Consider the following 21472-nt stretch of genomic DNA (forward strand, 5'->3'; position numbering starts at 1 on the left):
ACCCTGTCATTCCTCAACTCAGAAGGCAGCTGTGGCTCCCCAGTGCCTGTGACAAAAACGGACGTGCTTAGTGTTACATGCAATCCCCCCCAACACAGCCCTAACAACCTCCCTTCACAACGCTGCACTCAGGGCACATTGGCCCACAAGCCCAGGGCTGTCCTGAGCCAGCGTCACTGTCCTTCCTCTGGGGAAAACATCATACATGTTTTGAAAGGGATTTTAAGTTGGTTGTATGGGGCAACATATTATCTTGTTTGTATAATACTCTACAGTGGAACCCAGTGGGGAATAGTAGGTTCTGAACACATAGTAACACTCTTCTAGGGTTGCTACATCTTTTACCATTATTTTAGCTCTTCAGAATGTGGCTTTTTGTACCTAAATGCATTTGAGCAAGAGGAAATTTTGGATGACTAGGAACTGGAGGGTAGAGGGTATGTCTTGTATTCCAGTAACTACAGTTGTGTGTGTGTGTTGTGTGTGTTGTGCGTGTAAGACACTGCGTCTTTATGAGCCATCGCACAGAAACACCGGTCGATAAATGTGCACTGAATGAATGAAAGAGGAAAGAGAAGGGCCGGGATTACAGAGCATCCACTGTGCGTCTGAACTGTGCAAGGCGCTTAGCCTTTGTCATCTTATTTAATCCGCACAGCTGCCCTGCAAGGTGATTTTCACCATTCCTCATTTGCAGAAGGGGAAACTGGCTTTCCCAAGGTCACAATGCAACAAAGGACTCAAATCCAGGAGCGTCAGAGCTCAATCCTACGCGGCGCTGCGGCGCTGAGAAGCGAAACTGCGCCATCTGGTGGCCGGACTGGATCAGGCACAGGCCAACGCGCCGGAACACTTAGCACGCCTCCTCTTCACAAAACGGCTTGTGAAACCAGGGGAAGCAAACCCTCGCTCCCAAACCCACTATCCAAAAAAGGCAAAGGCAACGAAAGCTACTGGGACCGTCAAAAGAAGAGCAAATAGCGCCAGGATGTTTCAGGACAATTAACAACCGCTGGGCTGCTGGTCCTGCCCTGATGAGGTGAAATGATTCAGAGAGGAAACTCCCATTTCCTTGTAAGCATCACCAGGCTTGGATAGCTCAAGTCACCCCCCTGAAGATTCCAGCTACGATTTTAAATACCCATTATGTGGGAGATGAGGTGTCAGGCAGGGGCTGTTGTGAGCGTCTAGTTTTTAACTCTGAAACCTCTACTATGGGACTTATCACATTTCATATTTTCTTTTTTTAATTTAAACATAACTTTTTTAACTTTTATTTTATATTGGAGTATAGTTGATTATCAATATTGTGATAGTTTCAGGTGTACAGCAAAGTGATTCAGTTATACATATACATGTATCTATTCTTTTTAAAATTCTTTTCCCATTTAGGTTGCTACATAATATTGAGCAGAGTTCCCAGTGCTATACAGTAGGTGCTTGTTGGGACTGACATGTACACACTGCTGTATTTAAAATGGATAACCAACAAAACTTTTAATAAGTGACTCTTCTTTACTTAAATGAGCTGGAAGAGTCTTTGTAAATCCAACAAACTGATAAGACACCAATATATCACCCCATCTAAAGCTTACGGTTATAGCCCAGCCACTCAGAGGGGCCTTTTGACATAGGTACCAACTATCTCTGTAAATTCCACAGCAATGCCCTCCCACTCTCTTCATCTACCAACTGGGGAACTGAGACCAGTGAGAACTGACAACCAGATCCATATGTAACGACAAGGGACCCAGGTTATCACCTGAATCTGCACTCCCCAACATCCTCTACCCACACCTCCCCAGATCAGCTACCTACTCAGGAAACTCAGTCTTAGTAAAGCTCTCATTTATCAGATTCCCTGGGTCAAACAGAACCAAGAAGATGGACCTAGATAGGATTTATCAACCTCAGCACTATTAACATTTGAGGGCAGATAAGTCTTTGCTTGAGGGCTGCCATGTGCATTGCAGAACTTTCCGGAGCATCCCTGGCCTGTACCTACTACACAGATGCCAGGAGCACCGCTCACCACCCAATTATGAAAACTAAAAATGTCTCCAGACATTATCAAATGTCTTGTAGAGGCAAAATCACGAGTGCTTTAACATTAATTCTATGATTTAACCTCACACCAACTCTTTAAAGCTCAGAGAGAAAATCTGGGATAAGATTTCCAAACTGAGACTAGAGCAAAGAACTTCCATTTCCATGACCCAGGTCCTCTCCACCATCCCACTGGTACCCAAAGTGAGTGCTAAAATGCAAATGGGCCAAGGTTCATTGGATTTTTTCTGTTCAGTACTAATCCTGCTTTTTAGGAACCAGAAGGCACACTCACAACCTTCCAGATTGCTCTCTTCTTGATTTGCTTATTGCTTTACTAACTCAGCTTCACCTCAAATAACCCAATTCATTCACCAACAGATATCACTCCTACTTATTAGATTTTTGGATGGATTTCACAACAGACTTTCTTTAGGATAAGCTGTTCCAATTAGTTTTTCTCATTTAACACAGAAGCATCTAATGCCTGGACACTGGGGTCTTGTGAGGGGCGAGGATGCTCCTAGCCAGGAAGAAGACAGTGCTGACTACTGAGATGGAACTTAACGATTCCTTGTGGAAAAGGGAAAAGAGAGCAAGAGCAAGGCCCGCATAATGGGGATCTGACCTTTCCTTCCATCCACGCTGGCTCTAGAGCACTGCCACCTCTAAGCCAGCAGTTATCACATTTCATTTCAATTGTTGATTTAAGAAACAAACCAACAACTTTTCTCTGGCCACAAGTGTGAATTTCTTGAGCCTGTCTGCTTCCACTTCCCCTAACTTCAGCACCTGCCACCGTGCCAGGCACAGGACAGGTTCTCCGTGCATGATAAGAGAATGCAGATTCCACTGTTCTGTTCTGTGGGGCGACCTTGGGACAGGATCATGCAGACCACAAGCTGGCAACTAGGCGGTCGATGTATACATTTCAGAAAGTTAAAAACTATGACCCTCTTTCATAGTAGAATAAGCATGTGGCAAAGATTTATTTAACTCATTAATGAGAGAATCAGCAGATTGGTAAAGCTAGTTCAAAGAATAGGGAGGATCAATATAATGTTAGTGAAAAAAAGAATGTTGCCTTCCAACAAAGAAAAACAAAAAAGTAAGTAAACAAAGCAAAATAAAGCCAAGAAGAAGAAGGGGGTGGGGAGGGAGGAGGAGAAGAAGAATAAAAGATGTTGAAATAGATTGCAAAATTAGATAATGTCTTCTTACAGGACAATAAATCCTTTGGGAGTTATATTTTTTGGTGGATAGAAATCATTTGCATCTGTAGCAGGCTAAAATCACTTGGAACTTTTACTACTCTTCTACACATTAATATCTGACTTCTTAGAGTCTGAGCCCAAATCAGTAATACATAGTAAGCCAAACAGAGGTGCATTTCTATAGCGATTTAGACGACCTGGGCGCCTTGACCCCATCACCCACTTCCTTTCATGCCCAGAGGTGTACAGGTCACTCACCCCTTCCCCCCTTCACTTTCCAGCTGACCCCTCCTCAATCCTCGGAAAACTATTCAAAAATAATTCTGGACAAAATGGTAAAATCATGACTCTCATACAGATGTAAAAATGAACACGTTAAAGATTTTATTGATTTCATGAGGGACCAGTAGAGACTATAACCAGTTCCAAAGAGACACCTTATACAGGAGGAATATTGACATGAATATGTACATAAATGGAGGCAAAACGGGCCTTGTCACACGGTGGGAGGGCGAACAACTGAGCCTTTCCTGGGCAGTAGAGGACATGCACGCTTAGAGACAAGAGCGACCTCCCGTTGCTGTCAGCTGCCCTCAACTACAGAGTTAAAACAGCTCAGAGACAGTCAGAGTCTAGAAGCAGATAAATTGGAGGTGATCTAACCTCTAGATGAAACATAGTTTCCCATTGAAATACACTTTTTTCTCTACCCTGGGAACACAGAAGGCCCTCACCATCCCCTTGCCCCTTCCAAATTTCCAGGGCTTCCCTTGACCCCAATCTGTAGATCTTTTAACACCAAAGATCTACCTTGTATCTCTCTCTGTCTCTGTCCCTGTCTCTCTGTCTCTGTCTCTTTCTCTCTCTTTCCTTCCCTCCCTCAGTTGCTGTATCTGTATCTCTCTTTCATACACACACACACACACACACGCACACACACACACACACACACACACCCCTGATAGAAGATCATATATAAAATTACATTTAAGGGGACTTCCCTAATGGCACAGTGGTTAAGAATTCGCCTGCCAATGCAGGGGACACGGGTTCGAGCCCTGGTCTGGGAAGATCCCTCATGCCACGGAGCAACTAAGCCCGTGCGCCACAACTACTGAGCCCATGTGCCACAACTACTGAAGCCTGCACACCTAGAGCCCATGCTCCGCAACAAGAGAAGCCACCGCACCGCAACAAATAGTAGCCCCCACTTGCCGCAACTAGAGAAAGCCCGCGTGCAGCAATGAAGACCCAACGCAGCCAAAAATAAATAAATAAAATAAATAAACTAAAAAAAAATCACATTTAAGGATTTTGAAGTATAATACAAAGTGAGTGTAGCAAAATGCAGACAAGCTTCAGGTGTCCGGGGAGAGGTTCCGGGGCCCGGTACTGAGGGCAGGAGGCCTCCTGAACTTGGTCTGGGGTGGGGGGAATGAGGAGCTGCCAGTCTGAGGGTCATTGTGCCTTCAACTCCTAGGAGAAAAAAAAGAATCCCCCTGGGAGGAACAGAAATGGAATGAGGCAAGTGAAGTTGGAATTATAGGAGCTCTTGCTCTTTATTTTCTTTTGTTTGTGTTTTGTGATTTTCCTATAATGTGGCTGCATTACTTATAGAATGAGACAAAACAATAAAATAAACAATAAAACTATTGTTGAACATTTAATTTGTACCAGTGGAGCCCCTATTTTTCAACATTTCTGTCCTTCCTGCCCTCAGTACCCGGCCCCGGAGCCTCTCCCCTGTAATTATAAACAATGTGGAACCAAGCATATTGGCAGAATATGAATAAGAAATAAACAGAAAATAATGGAAAATTCTGAAAGTTGTCCAAAAGTGTATACATGTGCAAAGCAGTTGTCGAATGTCCCGTGATGTAGCAAAATTACTAATCCTTGAAGGAATATTGACTGGAATATATGTATTGTAGATATTTGTTTTGACCAAATTCTTCCTTGAAATTGTCAGCTGACTTACTTTTTGGCCCCAAATGTGAACCCCAGGTTTGTAGGCAGGGCTGGTCCCTCCCTTGTCTGCCCCTGGGCTCCTTCGTTCTTACAGCCCCCGGGCCCCTCGCCCCCATGCTCTGTCCTTTGCAGCCCACTTGATCGCCAACTACCCTTCTGCAAAAGGCACACAGGCTCCCAGAATCTGCCACATGCTTCCCCAACTAATTCACAGTAGAACTTGGGGCTCCTTCCCAGCTTCGAGGAAACTGAAAGGGCTTTTTTTTAGTTGCCATTGAAGTTAGAGTGATTTGAAATCTCATGCAAGACAAAGCTCCATAGCACTTAAAATAGAAATTTCACTTCATGGACTTTAATAGGAGAAATCACAGGATTAGGGTTATCAGTGAGTCTGCCACACACTTACCAAGCTAACCCTCTCCCTTCCTGGGCTACGTCCCTACTGGGCCCCTGGAAACCAGAGCACCTTCTCTCTTCTGGGTGGGTCTCAAATGCTGGCGTCCCAGGAGGGGAAATCAGCCAGAAACCCAGCCTTTCCCTCCAATCTGAGCCCATCACCTCCAGAGGGGGGCTTTCCCCTCACCACCTCCACTCCACATGGGAAACTCAAGTCTCCTTTGGTCCTGTTGGAGAAGTAATCCTGCCAACACAAAGTCCCCTTCGTACTAATGCAGAAGAGAGCGAACATGACTCATTACTGGTAAGCACTAACAGACTCACGTGCATTAAGGTAACACGAAAGTGACTTCAGAGTCTGGACAGAATTTCCCATGAATTTATGCAGTGAAGTAGAAGAAGGAACGATGAAAACGTCTCTCATCCCTTTGAGAGACAGATGGGTGGACCATGTGATTGTCTCCTGTCCACCTCCAGAGGCTCTGAGTTCATTTGCACAATGTGTGTCTATGGTTGTAAGGGTCAGAAGGCCCTTGACCTTGCATTATAAAATCAAAAGGTTGGGCTTCTTATCAGGCCTATTAATGTTTTTAAAAAGACCCACTAAGGAGAGGGGAGTGGGAAGGAGTTTCCTCTCTTCTCCAAGGAAGTATCATTATTTTACCTTTACAGTCCCTTCTGAAAAACCACCAATATTATTCCGAAATCCACCTCTTTTTTTGACAGAACTTTAATGGCTATCACCCCTCCCTTTTCTCTTTGTGCATCGCTTGGTAAGAATATGTGCAGTGCATAGGGCTTATCAGCAACTTCCTGTTTATTATCCCATCTGATTTTCCCAACCCAGGGAGGTGGTTAATTATCCTTGTTTTATTGACACAGAAACAGACTAAGTAACTCTCGTAAACCTGATGTGGGGAAGCTGAGGCCTGAACCCAGGTCCTCGATATCAAATGTCTCTAAGAATCTATGGGGACTTCCCTGGTGGCGCAGTGATTAAGAATCTGCCTGCTAATGCAGGGGACACGGGTTCAAGCCCTGGTCCGGGAAGATCCCACATGCGGCGGAGCAACTAAGCCCGTGTGCCACAACTACTGAGCCTGCACTCTAGAGCCCGCGAGCCACAACTACTGAAGCCCGCATGCCTAGAGCCTGTGCTCCACAACAAGAGAAGCCACTGCAATGAGAAGCCGGCGCACCGCAACAAAGAGTAGCCCCCACTCGCCGCAACTAGAGAAAGCCTGCGCGCAGCAACAAAGACCCAATGCAGCCAATAAATAAATAAATAAATTTATTTAAAAAAAAAAAAGAATCTATGGCCAAGATATTCCAATGCAAGCAAAGAAAGAAACATAATAGAAGAAGAAGAGGAAGTCCAGAGAGGTGTTTTATGTTTCTTCAGTATATGAGCACTCTGGAGAATTCTGGAACAGAGCTCTCCAGTAGAACCTCCTGTGATGATGGAAATGTTCTTTACTTGGACTGTCCAATGTGGTAGCCACAGGCCACAGCAGCATGTGTACATGAGTACTTGAAATATGGTAGTATGGCTGAGGAATTGACTTCTTAATTTTATTTCCTCTTAATTGAAATGTGAATTTTAGCTACCATGTTGGACAGGGCAGCCCTGGAACTCAACGGCCTAGCTAAGTGTGTCTTGAGATGCTGAGGCCAGTAGCCAGTGGACGAGTTTGCCCCAGACCTGGGCTGAAGGTCCCTCAGGTGGTATTTGCATTAAGTAGGCTGCCCCCTGGGAAAGAGGACACGTGGGACAGGGAGGTTTTGGCCACACATGTCCTTCTGCAAGCTGGCGGGGCTTGGGCTACACACACTCGTGTCCAGTGGGGCTCTGGCTCCCCCAACAGGCCCTGGCCGCTGTCATTCACAGTCATTCCTGCGAGGGCTGCTCTCCTCCACTCCTCTCTTCCTGCCCCCGCTCCCCAGCCCAAAGCATGGCTGTCAGTCACCTCAAGGTGGCCCCTTCAGGCTCGAGAGGACAACTTCATCGGAGACTGGAAATAGTCATTCACCCACTCAATGTCACATCAGAACAGAGCTGAGATATCTGAAATCATTCCTTCAACTCCCCCCCTCCCTGTGTTACAGTGGAGAGACCAAGGCCTGCCCAGGTGACCAGTACTGTCCTTGGCCACTTTGCCCAGGGCCCTGCCCCACTGAGCCCACAGATGGGGAGGAACACGTGTGCAAGCGAGGAAAACAGGAGCCATCTGGCCGAGGTCAGGCCCCCTTCTGCCTCATGATATCCAGATGGTACTTAACTGCTTAAAATTCCTGATGAGTAAGGGGTGTGTTCGGCAAAGAGAACAAAGTTTCCAATCATTTAACTACCAACACGTACATCTGTGTCACTTATTGGTGAAAAGCATTTCCATCCTGTTCTTAAAGTTTCTCTGTAATATAATTCTGTTTTTTTTAAATCTCCCCTTGACACAGAGATTAGGCCCAACTCATAAACAGAAAATGCTTGCAGCATCTTTATTGGTTGAATGACACTGCTTATCCATTTTGGTGGGTAACTACTAATAACCTTAACACTTCTACAAGCAGAGAGTCATTTTTTATGTCTAACTTCACGGATTTTTTTCCCCTTGACCTCAGCATCATGTGACGAGTGCTTAGCCAAGCCAGATGGACAAGTCCTGAGTGGGCCGTGTTTTGCCAGGAATATAAAAACTATATCTGGCAGATTCTGTTCAAGGTCCAAAGTTCAAGTTTTCAGCCCTGGCCATGCAGATCAGGTCAGACTTGAAGTGTGAGCTTCTCACCCGATGTGAAACGGTCTGGATAACAAACTGTTGGGCACCACTGAAATGTATCAGGGAATTTGTTGCAATAAAAACACTCAGAACGAATCATCCCCCAATTCCGGCAACCAGGAAACAGATCCATCAGTAAGGAGGGGGTGTAGTCTAGGTTCCCAGGGGTATTACATCTCACTTTGAATGACATTGTATGAACATGTGTCCCATTTCTCTCTAGAATTAGAGCTAATGAATCCTTTCATGTGGATATACAGAGCAGACTTTGGAAATATTAACCTATTATTACTAGAATGACGTTGTTCTAAATTTGAATACAGAAAACACGGCCAAAACCTAGCTCATCTCACAACGCAATTGTAGCAAAAATTAATCTCATGGGACTGTTGTCTGATGTCTGGCCAGCAAGAGAGGCTGACTTGATCTAATGTTTCAGTTAACATGGGGATAATGAAATCAACACCACCGTGTGATCTAAATGATGTCATGCTATTATCACTTTACCTGTTTAAAAACAAAAAGGGTGTCCCACCCCTGCCTCGGCTTCCCCAACATTGTATATGGTGGCAATCGGCTAAACTGGGACGATAGGACTACATTTCGCAGAATTCCCTTCTCTATACGGTCCTGGGTGAGCATCGACCACCAGAGAAATTTTGTGCAAGATTTGGAAATGAGGGAATTCCCTGGCGGTCCAGTGGTTAGGACTCGGCGCTTTCACCGCCAGGGCTCGGGTTCGATCCCTGGTCAGGGAATTAAGATCCCGCAAGCTGCACGGCCAAAAAAAAAATTGGAAGCGAGAAGGAAAGCAGCAGACATATTTTTATGCTCGGAAGGTTGGAGCAGGGCAGCAGGGCAGTGTGTGCTCACACGCACCGTTGCCATCTTTGCCTTGTTCTGCGCCGACTACTTACGCAGCTCCCTGGGGAAGGGTGCCAGCCTCCTGCAGACATCACCCACTGAGTCAAGGTTGGCGGTGGGGAGAGACAGATGTAGCTCCAGTTTATATTTTCTTTTGTTCACACCAAGTTTGGCTGACCCGTAGCTACTTTAGTCTCAACACCAGATGCAGAGATAACAGCCTTGATGCCTCCTTCTCGCTCGCACAACCACATAAAGCCTAACCCTCAAACAAATCCCTCGTTCTCTACTGCTCATGGCTCTTCTGCTTCTCTGGGTTGACTCCTGATACATCATGGTTGAGTTCCGTGCTGTCTTAACCTTTAAATTCAGGCAAGTTCCTCAGACCATAAGTCTTGGGTCATTTCTGATAGAGCAAAAAATAAGTACGATTAAACTATATTTTATTGAGCCCTTACTATGTGCAAACACTGTGCTCACTGCTTTACATGTATTATTTCACTTAATCTCATTAAATGGTCCAAAGCCCCCATCCTCGCCAGTTCGCTCTTTCATCATCACCAGTTGGTAGTTCACAGATACCTGCTGGCTCCGATAATACTCCAGGTTCTGCCATTTGGGATTGTAGACTGGGACCCAATGCCCTCTGGGGTGACCCTGGGTGCCCTGTCCTGCCCTCATGGAAGAGCCTAGAACACAGGTGGTGCCCGTTAAGAGTTTGTTTCCCCTCTTCTGCACCCTCGGTCTTGGCATTAATCTTTGCCCAAACGTACAGGAAAGAGCTCAGTTCCCCTCTAAGAATGAAGTCTGGACCCAAATCTTTGCCTAGTGACTGGATCCTGCTTGCCTGTCTCAGTCCCAAGTGTTGACCCCCTGAAGCAGTGCCTGGGCTCTGTGCCACATACTGAGATGCCCCACCCCTTACTAGATATTCACCTCTATTTGGGAGTCACTTCATATGGAAGCCCTTGCCCCATCAAATACCCCTCGTTTGCCAGGACCAAGGTGGCTGCCTTCCTTGGATATCCCTCCCCCATTTTAAGCATTTTGTGAGCTAGGGGATAGTAGTTTTAACTGTGATTTCTTTTTTATGTGTCCTTTTTTTAAATATATAAATTATTTTCTTATTTATTTATTTGTTTATTTATTTTTGGCTGTGTTGGGTCTTCGTTGCTGCGTGTGGGCTTTCTCTAGTTGTGGTGAGTGGGGGCCACTCTTGGTTGTGGTGTGCGGGCTTCTCATTGCAGTGGCTTCTCTTGTTGCTGAGCACAGGCTCTAGGCACACGGGTTTCAGTAGTTGCGGCATGTGGGCTCAGTAGTTGTGGCTCCCGGGCTCTAGAGTGCAGGCTCAGTAGTTGTGGTGCACGGGCTTAGTTGATCCGCAGCACGTGGTATCTTCCTGGACCAGGGCTCGAAACTGTGTCCCCTGCATTGGCAGGCGGGCTCCTAACCACCGCGCCACCAGGGAAGTCCCTTTCATGTGTCCTTTGTTTTAAACTCTTAAGAAGGAATAATTTGTAAAATGGTTTCCCAATGTAGTATGTAATCATGAGCAATTTGCTTTGTAGGAAGCAGGGAATGGAGTTAAAGCAATCCTAATCACTTACACATGCAGAAGCTGTCACTTCTGTAAGGTGTGTAATTAGCAGCCAGAGTGTGTTCTGGGAAAATGTGATTGTTTAAGCAGGGGGCGCAGCTAGGGGGCTACCCAGATTGGGGCTCTCCCACTGAGGTCATTAGCCCAGCTTGGGCTCTGCAGTCACTTGTTAAGGCTGATTGTATGTCTGGACACAAAGCAAGTGGCCGACTGAGCCCACAAGCCCATCTTGTGCAAACAAGGTGTGACCATTGAAAAAACTGGATCCTTCTTACTTTGTGATTACGAATTTTCTTTTCCAGCTGAGTCTAGTGGTTCTCAGCTTGGTCTGCACGTTAGAATCACAAGGGATACTGCACTAATCTTGACGTTCAAGCTGCACCTAGACCAAATAAATCAGCCTCTCTTGGGCAGCACGGTTTTTAAAAGCTCCTCAGGTGGTTCTAGTGCATTGCCGAGTTTGAACACCGGTGCTCAACGAGTGCTTCTCAAACGTTAGCTGCATCAGAACCACCTAGAGGGCTTGTCAAAACCCAAGCCCAGAGAGATTCAGTAAGTGTTGAGAAAGGGTGTCCAATACTTTGCACTTTTCGTGTTTATTCTAATAATACTGTCAATGCTCAAAACAATGAATTCCTTTCGGTATTAGAGTAGGTAACTTTTTGTTTTTGCACATATGACAGGCATTGTGCTAAATGTTTTAGTCATTAGCTAATGTAATCATTTTCACAAGGCTGCTTCATTCTCATCCTTCAGGTCTCAGAAAAGGTGCCAGGGGCTTCCCTGGTGGTGCAGTGGTTGAGAATCTGCCTGCCAATGCAGGGGACACGGGTTCGAACCCTGGTCTGGGAAGATCCCACATGCCGCGGAGCAACTGGGCCCGTGAGCCACAACTACTGAGCCTGCGCGTCTGGAGCCTGTGCTCCGCAACAAGAGAGGCCACGATGGTGAGAGGCCCGCGCACCGCGATGAAGAGCGGCCCCCGCTTGCCGCAACTAGAGAAAGCCCTCGCACAGAAAGGAAGACCCAACACAGCTAAAAATAATAAATAAATAAATTAATTAATTACTTAATTAATTTAACAACAACAACAAAAAAGGTGCCAGACCTGAGAAGCCTTTCATCTCTTCTTTAGAAAGGCACCTGTTATCACATCACGTGGTTTGTTTCCTCCTGGGTCCTAAACACAGCCTGTTCTCTTATTTCCTCTCTTCTAGTTGCAAGGAAGCTCCGAGAAGGCAGCTCCTGTCTTCCTCACTTAGTGCCCACCGTGCGGCAAGCACTCCACAGACCCTTGCTGAATGAATGAATCCACAGAGCAACCCTGGGGAAAAGGTACTATTATGGTCTACATTTCACAGACCAGGACATAGAGATACTAAAAGAAACCTGTCCAAGATCACAGTGGAGGAACTGAGATTCAAACTGTGCCCTAACTAGAGCTGGGCTCTCAAACCACTGTAAGAACTGTTCATCAGTCTTAAATATCAGCCTTCCTTCCCAGCAATAAACTGAATTACTTAGAGTCAACTATATCTGCCTTTCTGCCGCTTAATTCAAAGCTATTTTTTTCCAAATAACAATAAAAATCCAGAACTGAAACCCATGTGGTCAAACTGTAGAAACAGTGGCAATTTCTTTCCTACTTAAAAAATGTACTGTCCGTAACAGAAACCTTACAAAGTTCTAAAGCGGGTTAAAGATTTCTACCTCATATAAAAATCACATTGTAACTTTTTTTTTTAAAGATCAAGAATTTTTTAAAAAAATATTTAATTTATTTATTTATTTATGGATCAAGAATTTTTTTTTAAAGATCAAGAATTTTTTTTAAAAAAATATTTTATTTATTTATTTATTTATGGCTGTGTTGGGTCTTCATTTCCGTGTGAGGGCTTTCTCCAGTTGCGGCAAGTGGGGGCCACTCTTCATCGCAGTGCGCGGGCCTCTCACTATCGCGGCCTCTCTTGTTGCGGAGCACAGGCTCCAGACGCGCAGGCTCAGTAGTTGTGGCTCACGGGCCCAGTCGCTCCACGGCATGTGGGATCTTCCCAGACCAGGGCTCGAACCCATGTCCCCTGCATTGGCAGGCAGATTCTCAACCACTGCGCCACCAGGGAAGCCCACATTATAACCTTTTAATACATAATGTTGGTATTTAGGGGAAGAAAAACTACATGAAAACAAATGGATGTAAATAATCTGGCTTTATTTAGCATGCCAATACAATTTATTCTGGTAATAAATTAATACGTAGTTATCAAAAATGTTGGGTGCTTTCCAATAAAAAGGTTTCTGACTGTGTACACTAAAGTATATGCAGAATCCTTTGACATTGAGTTACTGAAGAATGGAGTGTCTTTCTCTGTAATTCATCTTCAGACCGTGTTTAGTTTAAAAAGGTTTCAATTACCATTCCAGCTCCTGCAAACTATGAAGGCTGAAATTATAGTACTGAGTTTAGAAATACCCTGATCCAGTCTAATTGTACGGATGAGGAATCCACTGGCCTTGCCAAAGATTACAAAGCTAGCAAGAGACAGAGCCTGGATTACAACTCAGTCCTCAGAGGGGCTCTGAAATGTCTGTGAAGCTAAACAAGGCATATACACCACACTGAACTCGAGTCATATTTGCAAGACCCTGGTTTTACTTTCTGTTTAACACAGGATTAAATCCTGATGTGTTCTTTTGCGGTTAACAGATTTAGCAACTCAGGTGCTTTGGAAATGAAATCATTCCCGTTATCAGATTATCACCGATCGCCAGTGCCGTTGGCTTTTCTCCTGGGACGTTAGGACTTGGGCAACTTTTCTTCCTGCTCTTCTACGCTCACAGTAGAAGTGACATCAGGGATGTCTGTTCTTGTTTGAAATTCATCATCAGTTATCGGTATCTACAAAACCATCAGATCTGAGTAAGGGACAGTTCGTTTCTCTCTGTAGCTCATCCCCACTGGTCAGCACACACCCTGCTCTGTTCACCTGAGCCGTCACTCGTTCCAAAGCAACTGTGGATTACTTCTGGGGTGTCAGTGTCCCAAACAGCGATGAGATTTCTCAACACATCAATGTGCCGTATGCTTCACATAATGTACCAAGCAGTTCTGGCATACAGTTTTTGGTGATTTATGTCTCAGCCTAATGGCTTCACATAGCCATGCTGTTGGCAGGGGAAAAAAGGCCACTGGCCTGTTTTAATTTAAATCCCCAATGAGTGTGCTGCACATTTATCAGTTAGTAATGAAATGCTCACACACTGGCAAGCCATTTTTCTAATTGCAGAAGCCATTCACAGAGCAACCCACCAGACATAGGTGAGTTTAACTTTATGTACACACAGCAGAGGTGTGTATATAAAGGGAATTTTGGAATTTCCGTGCAAGTGGTTCTATTTCTTGTTATTCTCAGGGCTGTAGCAAAGGAAGACCGATAGCCTATCTTTGTATGTTTCTTTTTCTCCAGGGCAAAAGTGAATGTCTGATGTGGCTGCAGCTTATAGAGGCTTATTAGATGTGCCCTCAGGGGCATATCTAATTGGAACAGGCATCTCGTTTTTAAGTTCCTCCTCAGCAAATACAAGAGTTGCTGTCGAAGCTTTACCTTTTAGGACTAGTAACCCGATTTGGTGGTAATGCTGAAAGCAGGTCCGCTAGCCATGAAGACTTGACATTAACCCCTACCTAGAGTGAAATTTCATTAGCCTTATCTAAAAACAAATACACACACAAGAACCCAGATACAGAAATGTTACTTGCTCTGTTCTCACAAAACCACTCGAGCAGTTAATTTACTAAAAGTAGGCATATTTTTCTCCTCTCCTTCTGCTACTAATTTCACTTTCTTTGGCTGTTTTTCTTTTTATCTCCTCCTGATTTTCAAGGAACATGCAGAATATTGATAAGGAAATTCCATATTCTTTGACCATTTCACTTTTTGACTTTTCTTCTTAACTCACTAATTTTTAACTCTGGAAAAATTGTGAGCTCAGTATATTTTCTCTCTAACACCATGACCAGAACCCAGTGTATGAAGTATAATGGAAATGACATGCTTAACAGAACACAGACATCTGACTCATGGCCAGCTCTTGAAAACTGGCCTGGCCAACTGAAGGTACAGTTCCAACCGACTAAAAGCAACTGACTTCCTTCAGTTTAGAACAGCAGAGCTGATGTCAAACTACAAAGAAAGGGCTGATTTTAATAATCTTAATAACCAACTAAAAAATAAAATCTTTTTTTAAATTAAAGAATCCTAATGACTTTGAGGTAGATGAAGCTGTTGTCAGATAATGAAGTAATTAGGTGTAAGATACAAAAATAACAAAACTGAGCAAAAGAAAGCACTGATTTGAAATTATCTTCTTTTAAGTTCGGATGGAAAATTAAGAGCCCATCCAATCCAAAGTTCTAGGCACAAAATCCGGGTATGTCATGTGGTGGACTTGCTTCTTCAACTGGAGATGAACTTGGCAGCTGATGGAAAGAATCCACACTCTATGGAACAGCAAACTACAAAATGACTGTCCCCATGAAGAAGCCAGTGACTTTGCATTTTTCCAATTCGGCTCATTCCCCAAAGTTCAGGCTTTGGAATCCTAAAGTCTTCTTCAGCATTTAACTAGCTCTTTGTTGGTGGAAGGGGCCGAGACTGTCTCTCCACACATAAACTGATCCTAAGACAGAACAAGAAATTATATTAATCACGGAGTGTCTGTGTCAAAGATGCATCAATGGTAAACCCATTTTGTTACAGGATCAATCCAGCTCTGTTAATCTAAGTTTTTCCTTTGCTCTATCACTTCATTCTTGTTCAATGAGTCAATGCCAGCACCAGAATCATAATCTTAAAAGGGTATCAGTTTTTAGTCCTGAATTCATATTTAATGCACCTTATCTTATAAACAAACATGTCCCTCGTCACTACAGAGCACCCATTTCTCAGAAATCACATTTATAAAACAGACGTCGCACCTTTTAAGTTTCTGTATTAATTACTATTTGCACTACTACTTCTCCACTTCAATATTTGGTCACTCACATACCTGCCCTCTTCAAAGTAATTACATTTTTCAACTAAAGGGATAGCTCTTTATGTTTCCCAACATAGATAACCTGCAAATTAGCTATTTTGTAAATGAAGTTCAATCTCTGATGATTTAGCCTGGCTTACGCCAGCCAGCCCAGGAAACCTCTGTCTCCCAGGTCACCCCTCATCTCCTGCAGTCTGATCCCCGTAAGGATCAGCCTGTATTCCGTCCCTATCGACCTCTGACTCCTGCCCAGCACCTGGAGCCCTCCCACTGTGTTCTTTGGAGTTTATGGTCCACCACCAACACGATGCTCCATATTCTTTAAAATGGCCCTGTGCCTTCTTGCTCTAACACAAGGTTCTCAAGGGGTAGCGGGGAGGAGGCGTTGCTTTTGTCTCTGGGGATATTTGATAATGTGTGGAGACATTCTGGGTTGACATACTGCGGGGTGCTACTGGCATCTAATGGGTAGAGGTCAGGGATGCTACTAAACAGCCTACAGTATGTGATCACCTGATTTAAAATTGCAATCTCTTCTCATACCAGCACTCCTGCTCACCCTTACCCTGTTTTCTTTTTGTTCCAGAACACATTTAAATGCAAGAATAAATCAGTAAACCTCTTAAGTGTAGTCTAAATTATAGCCTGCTTATGTCATGAGGCTAAGTGCCTTGTTCCCCCACCTTGCCTATACTCATTTTAGAGTTCATCCTTAAGAATGTTAAGCTCTGTTATATGACAATTATATCTCAAAAACAACAACAAAAACAAAAAACAAAACCCAGAAAAAAGAATGTTAAGCTTCTTACTTATGATGTTAAGATTCCATTCAAAGTACTGATCAAAAGTTGGGGTGGAGGTGGGCATTTATTTTGTTTTTTATTGTCAATATCCTTGGGTGAAAACAGCAGGACAACTAAAGACTAAAATGAAAATTGTAAAATTGCAACTATGACTTACATCTCAAACAAGATAATGCAGAGTTCAATGTATAAACCAGGTAAGAGATACTATACAAATGTTCCCTCAAAATAAGTCCAAGAGCTCTAAACAATTTTAATTACTTATTAAGTAAGGGAGGAATAAAGACTGTCAATTAAATAATCTTTATAATTATTTTCCTCTATTTAATAAGTAATCATAATATTCACTAGATACAGAACAGTTTTCTTTATTGCCTTCTCCAAAGCTAAAAGAGTTAATCAATTTGAGCTTTTAAAATTTTAATTTACTACACACCTGCTTATTAATGGTTTTTAAAATTTGTTTTAAAAAACATAGCATTTACCTAACACAAGATTAGAAAACATTCTACACCTACCTATCACAGGCAGACTACTCTAGGTCCCTGCAACCCTCCCCCCACCTTTTAAAATCTGACTCCTTACTTTGTCATAAATCACTTTTATAATGAGAGAGCAGCTAGGGCACGTTGCCACGTCTTCCCCATTCTCCAAATCTTCCTATAACAAAATCGAACACCGCATGGTCAGCACAGTCTTCTCTTGGCGATCTCCTTCTCCCAAACCCTCCCACCTCTGTGGGCAAGCTCCTTTGAGGCTGGCCTCCCCACAAGGCACGTGAGGACCAAAAGCATCTTCCAAGAGAAATGCCAGCCCCACTCTTCCCTGGAAGCGTCACTTGGGATAAACACCCAGGAGGGTGAGTCAAGTTTCAGTCGCCTCAAAACCCCCGGGAAGACAAAAACACATACCTTCCTCCAAAGGAGTATCCCAGGAAGTGGAAGCTTAAGTTGGGGAGGATGGCGCCATCCACACCCTCCCCTCCCCGCTCCGGCCCGACTAAAGGCCAGAACAAAGTGCCCGCCGACAGCGCAGAGTATCAACTTTGGGGGGATTCAGAAAAGGATAAAAAAGGGCGTGGATAACTGTGAGCCGTGTGGATCTGCGGCAGGAACTCGGCAGAGCGAAACCGCGCCTGCTCCTAGGAGTCGCCGGGCGGGGCTCCGAGGAGTCGCCGGGAGGGACCCCGAGTTACCTTGGTGATACAGAAGTTATCTCCACACGGGCAGGGATAGAAGTACGTCTCCGAGTCCTCGTCATATTGGAAGTCCTCGATCTCCACCTCGTCGTGAAACACCGCCATCGTTACTGGGGCCAGCAGAGGTCTGTCACCTCCACCGTCCGACCCAGGCCGGGGCCGATCCAACTTCTAGGGCGCCGGCCCAGCCGGGCGTCGTAGCCGTGCACCGGCGCAGGAATGACCGCTTCCGGCTCAGAGACATTGACGCAACTCAGGGTTTCAGGCCAAATGGGTGACCGGGTAGCGGTCACCATGGAGATGGAGGAGCTAGGGGGAGGAGACACGGGCGGACGGCTGTGGCTGCTCCGCGAGGTCGCGCCTCGCCCCGCCCATCGGACGGCAGCGACCAATAATATGTGGGGTTCGTCCGCGCGGCCGCTGCGTCACGTGGGGGAACACCGGAAGCTCTCCGGCGCCGGGGGCGGAACTTGCCGCTACTCTGCGAGTTGAGTCCTAGAGGCGGCGGCGGTCTGGAGGTAGCTTGTTGAAGGGGTTGTTACCTGCCTCACGTCCGCGGGCCTTAGAGAGGCCTTAACTAGACCCCGCAGCGGGCGGCGGCCGGCCTAGGTAGCGTCGACCCTGCCCCTCGGCGACGCTGCGGAAAAGCGGGCGCGCTTTGTGAGTCTGAGGCGGCGGCGGAAACTGCTCAGCCTCCGGAACGTCCCTCCCTGCCTCCCCGGTGACTGACGAAAAGCTCCCTTGGAATAGTGATTTCACCGAGTGACCGTGAGCTCCGGGCGACGCGTAGCTTGTAGTTCTGGCTGCACTCGGCTATTCAGGTACATCCCCGCCTCTTCCTCACCCTAGATTGTCTTCAAATGCCCTAAATTGTGTTGTCGAAAGGACCAAGCAAGATCTGTTACGCAGGTTGAGTTCTAGTCCTGTGTTTGCCAAGCATGTATTGATAATATTATATGACTACGATCAGGTGTTTCGCTAAGTATAATTCTTCCATCAACCCTGGGTCTTTAGATGTTATTCCATATTATTAATCTTTAAACTGAGATACAGAGAGTCAGGTATCTTGACCAAAATCACACAACTAGGAAATGAAGAGCCTGTCTGTCCCCAAGCCTATGAACAAATTACTTAACTTGCGTGAACCACAGTTTCTTCTTTGTAAAAGAAATGGCATCAGCATGCAGAGTTACTACCATGAGGCCGTTGTATACCTTAATGGGAAATGCAAATAAAACGTGATTTCTCTCGAAAACAGCACTAGTGCCTGTCTTGGTAAAACGGGGTTTCGTGGGAGTATGTCTCCATTACTAGGCATTTATTCAAATCTTGGTAGAGAAGGAATGCAGTGAGAAAACCACTATTTAGAAGCAGATCTGAGCTCAGAAGATGACCGTTGGGAACTAACTCTGGGGGCTGGACATTTACATTCTTTGGGCCTTATTTCCTCTTCTGACTAAAAGAGGGTTGGATTAGAGATGATTTACAAGATTCCTTTCAGATCCAACATTCTATTTTGCGTGGAAGTTATGAGTTTTACTTGGTTCAGCAATCACATATACGATATTCGGTTTATATTTATATAATACATATGCATAATATACACATGTACACATCCTTATGCTTATTTATGTACACGTGCTCCGACGTTTGCATGAAGTTATCAATTTTGTGCACGCTGAAGTTCCACCTGGTTTAGCCCTTTTAAAGCTTGAAAACCTGAAGGCAGAGGGGTCTTTGGGAGAAAATTTAGAAGTTATGTTAAAGGGATTTGTAGAAGATTATTTCAGAGGCTTCACCAACATTCTATTTTGCCTAATTGGAGATCTACCCAGGAGTTAGGAAACATTTGCTAAACTTGTTGAGGGTTAACTGGGATGGTTCTGCTCTGAGCAAAGGAGAAAGCCCACATAGCTCAGAGCCCACATAGCTCAGAGGCTGCTCCCTGAATCTTTGTAGACACGGATACTTCCCAGGTAGCCTCTTGGAGACAGGAGGACAGAGTCTCCAGTGTTTATTCTGTAGTCCCAGTGATCATTTTGAGGTTGGGAACTTTCTTTAGTTCTTCAGTGCTTCTGAGCATAAGTACCTACAAAATAAAGGTGAGCCATTTTTGAATGTACAGAAATGGATGCAGTCATATTTGGTTCATGGAACTATAAATTGGTAGACCTTTTAGAAAACAGTTTGGATCTATCAAAAACAATTTGCTGGGGAATCTTAAAATCTGAGGTTTGTGATCCTAAAAGTTTCAGGAGTTGCTGGGTAATTTTTCTTTATAATTTCCTTGTAATTTTCCAACTTTTCTTTGAGTGTGTATTACCTCAAATGGAAAAAGAAAAATGAATGAACCACTTATTAATAGTAATTGACACTGTGTGCCAGGCCCTGTACCAAATGGTTTACATGCATCATGTCATTGAAACAGCCCAGTGAGGTATAGGTATCATTAATCCCATCTTCAACATTGGGAAACCTGAGCTTTAGGGGCTTAGGTTTAGGAACTAACCAAAAGGGGCAAAGCTGGTAAGTGACATTAAGCTATGGTGATCACTCAGACCTGTCTGACCCCAGAAACTAGGCTCTTAATTACCTTCAGTGCCATCTGTGATATGATGTGCCTGAAGCAGAGCTAGATTAAACAAACAGCCCTGACACTCTGTAGACTGCTGAGATTTTCTGCTAGAGCAGTGCTGGTTCCCTTGAGGCCTAGATCTGGGGGTCTCCTTGGCCTTCCATACCACTTTCAGCCTGCCGTCTGTTGCCATATCCCTTGTCTGGCCAGAGGTGGTTCCCCATATCGGTCTGCCAGTTTGAGTTCATCTTGTGCTGAGGAAAGTAAAACTGTAGCCAATCCTGTGAGGCATTATTTTACGCCACCCAGCATTTTTTAATAAAACATCACAATGACTACTAAACTTTACATTTATTCCTAAAAGGGAATAGACAGTTTATAATATAATGAGACATCTTTGGGCTCTGAGAGCGTGACAAAAGCAAGTTTACTAGTTGCTATATAGTCATTTGAGACCACAAATTTATGGTTTAAAAATAATTTTTTTTTAATTGTAACACTGCTGATTTGGAAAATAACAGTGACCAAAATTCTTAGCGTGAGATTGAATTTAGAACTAGATCATACTTATGTCATAGCAGCTGTTTTTTATGAGTGCTGTTGTAGATCAGGCTAAGGAGTTGTCTATTGGCAATATCAACCCACTGCCTCTCTAGATTGTTTGGCAGGGATAACGTATTTGGGTTGATTTTTAGTGACACTCCTGCTTGCCAGGTATTTCCCCGGACGTTTATTCCTTTCAGCAATCTAGTGAGGTAGTGTTGTCATTCCCATTTATAAATGGGAAGAGGTGACTGGCCTAAGGTCAGAAAATAGAAAGGAGTCAGATCTGAGCCCAGTTACGCTGATTGTGAGTCGAGCACCCTGTTATAACTTGTATTCCACTTGGGTGCCCTCACCAATGCCGGGGTCCCCTGTGCTTGCTCGCTGGCTCCTAGGATTATAAATCAGCAGGTGCCATGCTAGCTCTGTGCGTTTATCTCAATGCATTCATGCTCGT

At 44.6% G+C, this 21472-nt stretch overlaps 2 protein-coding genes across 4 annotated transcripts in view; one reads left to right on the forward strand and one right to left on the reverse strand.

Moving 5' to 3' along the window:
* Positions 1–13050: 13050 nt before the first annotated feature.
* On the reverse strand, positions 13051–18209 carry DPH3 (diphthamide biosynthesis 3). Of its 2 annotated transcripts, XM_082392850.1 has the most exons (3): positions 17895–18158; positions 17285–17359; positions 13051–15539 (listed from the first exon to the last, which is right to left on the reverse strand). In XM_082392850.1, the coding sequence occupies exons 1-3, from the start codon at positions 18000–18002 to the stop codon at positions 15474–15476; spliced, it is 249 nt and encodes an 82-aa protein (XP_082248976.1). In that variant the 5' UTR covers positions 18003–18158; the 3' UTR covers positions 13051–15473. The 2 variants fall into 2 exon arrangements, with proteins under 2 accessions (XP_082248976.1, XP_082248977.1); XM_082392851.1 differs by lacking the exon at positions 17285–17359 and having other exon boundaries at positions 17895–18209.
* Positions 18210–18362: 153 nt separating this feature from the next.
* The window catches only part of OXNAD1 (oxidoreductase NAD binding domain containing 1), a 54652-nt gene continuing 51542 nt past the window's right edge, over positions 18363–21472 (forward strand). The window contains exon 1 of one of the 2 annotated variants that reach the window (XM_082392803.1): positions 18363–18718. The gene's annotated coding sequence lies outside the window, so the exon portion shown is untranslated. The remainder of the gene's footprint in view (positions 18719–21472) is intronic. The other variant, XM_082392804.1, reaches the window with a different exon arrangement.

Source organism: Balaenoptera borealis, assembly GCF_965194805.1.
Source record: "Balaenoptera borealis genome assembly, chromosome: 5".
Classification (NCBI taxonomy): domain Eukaryota; kingdom Metazoa; phylum Chordata; class Mammalia; order Artiodactyla; family Balaenopteridae; genus Balaenoptera; species Balaenoptera borealis.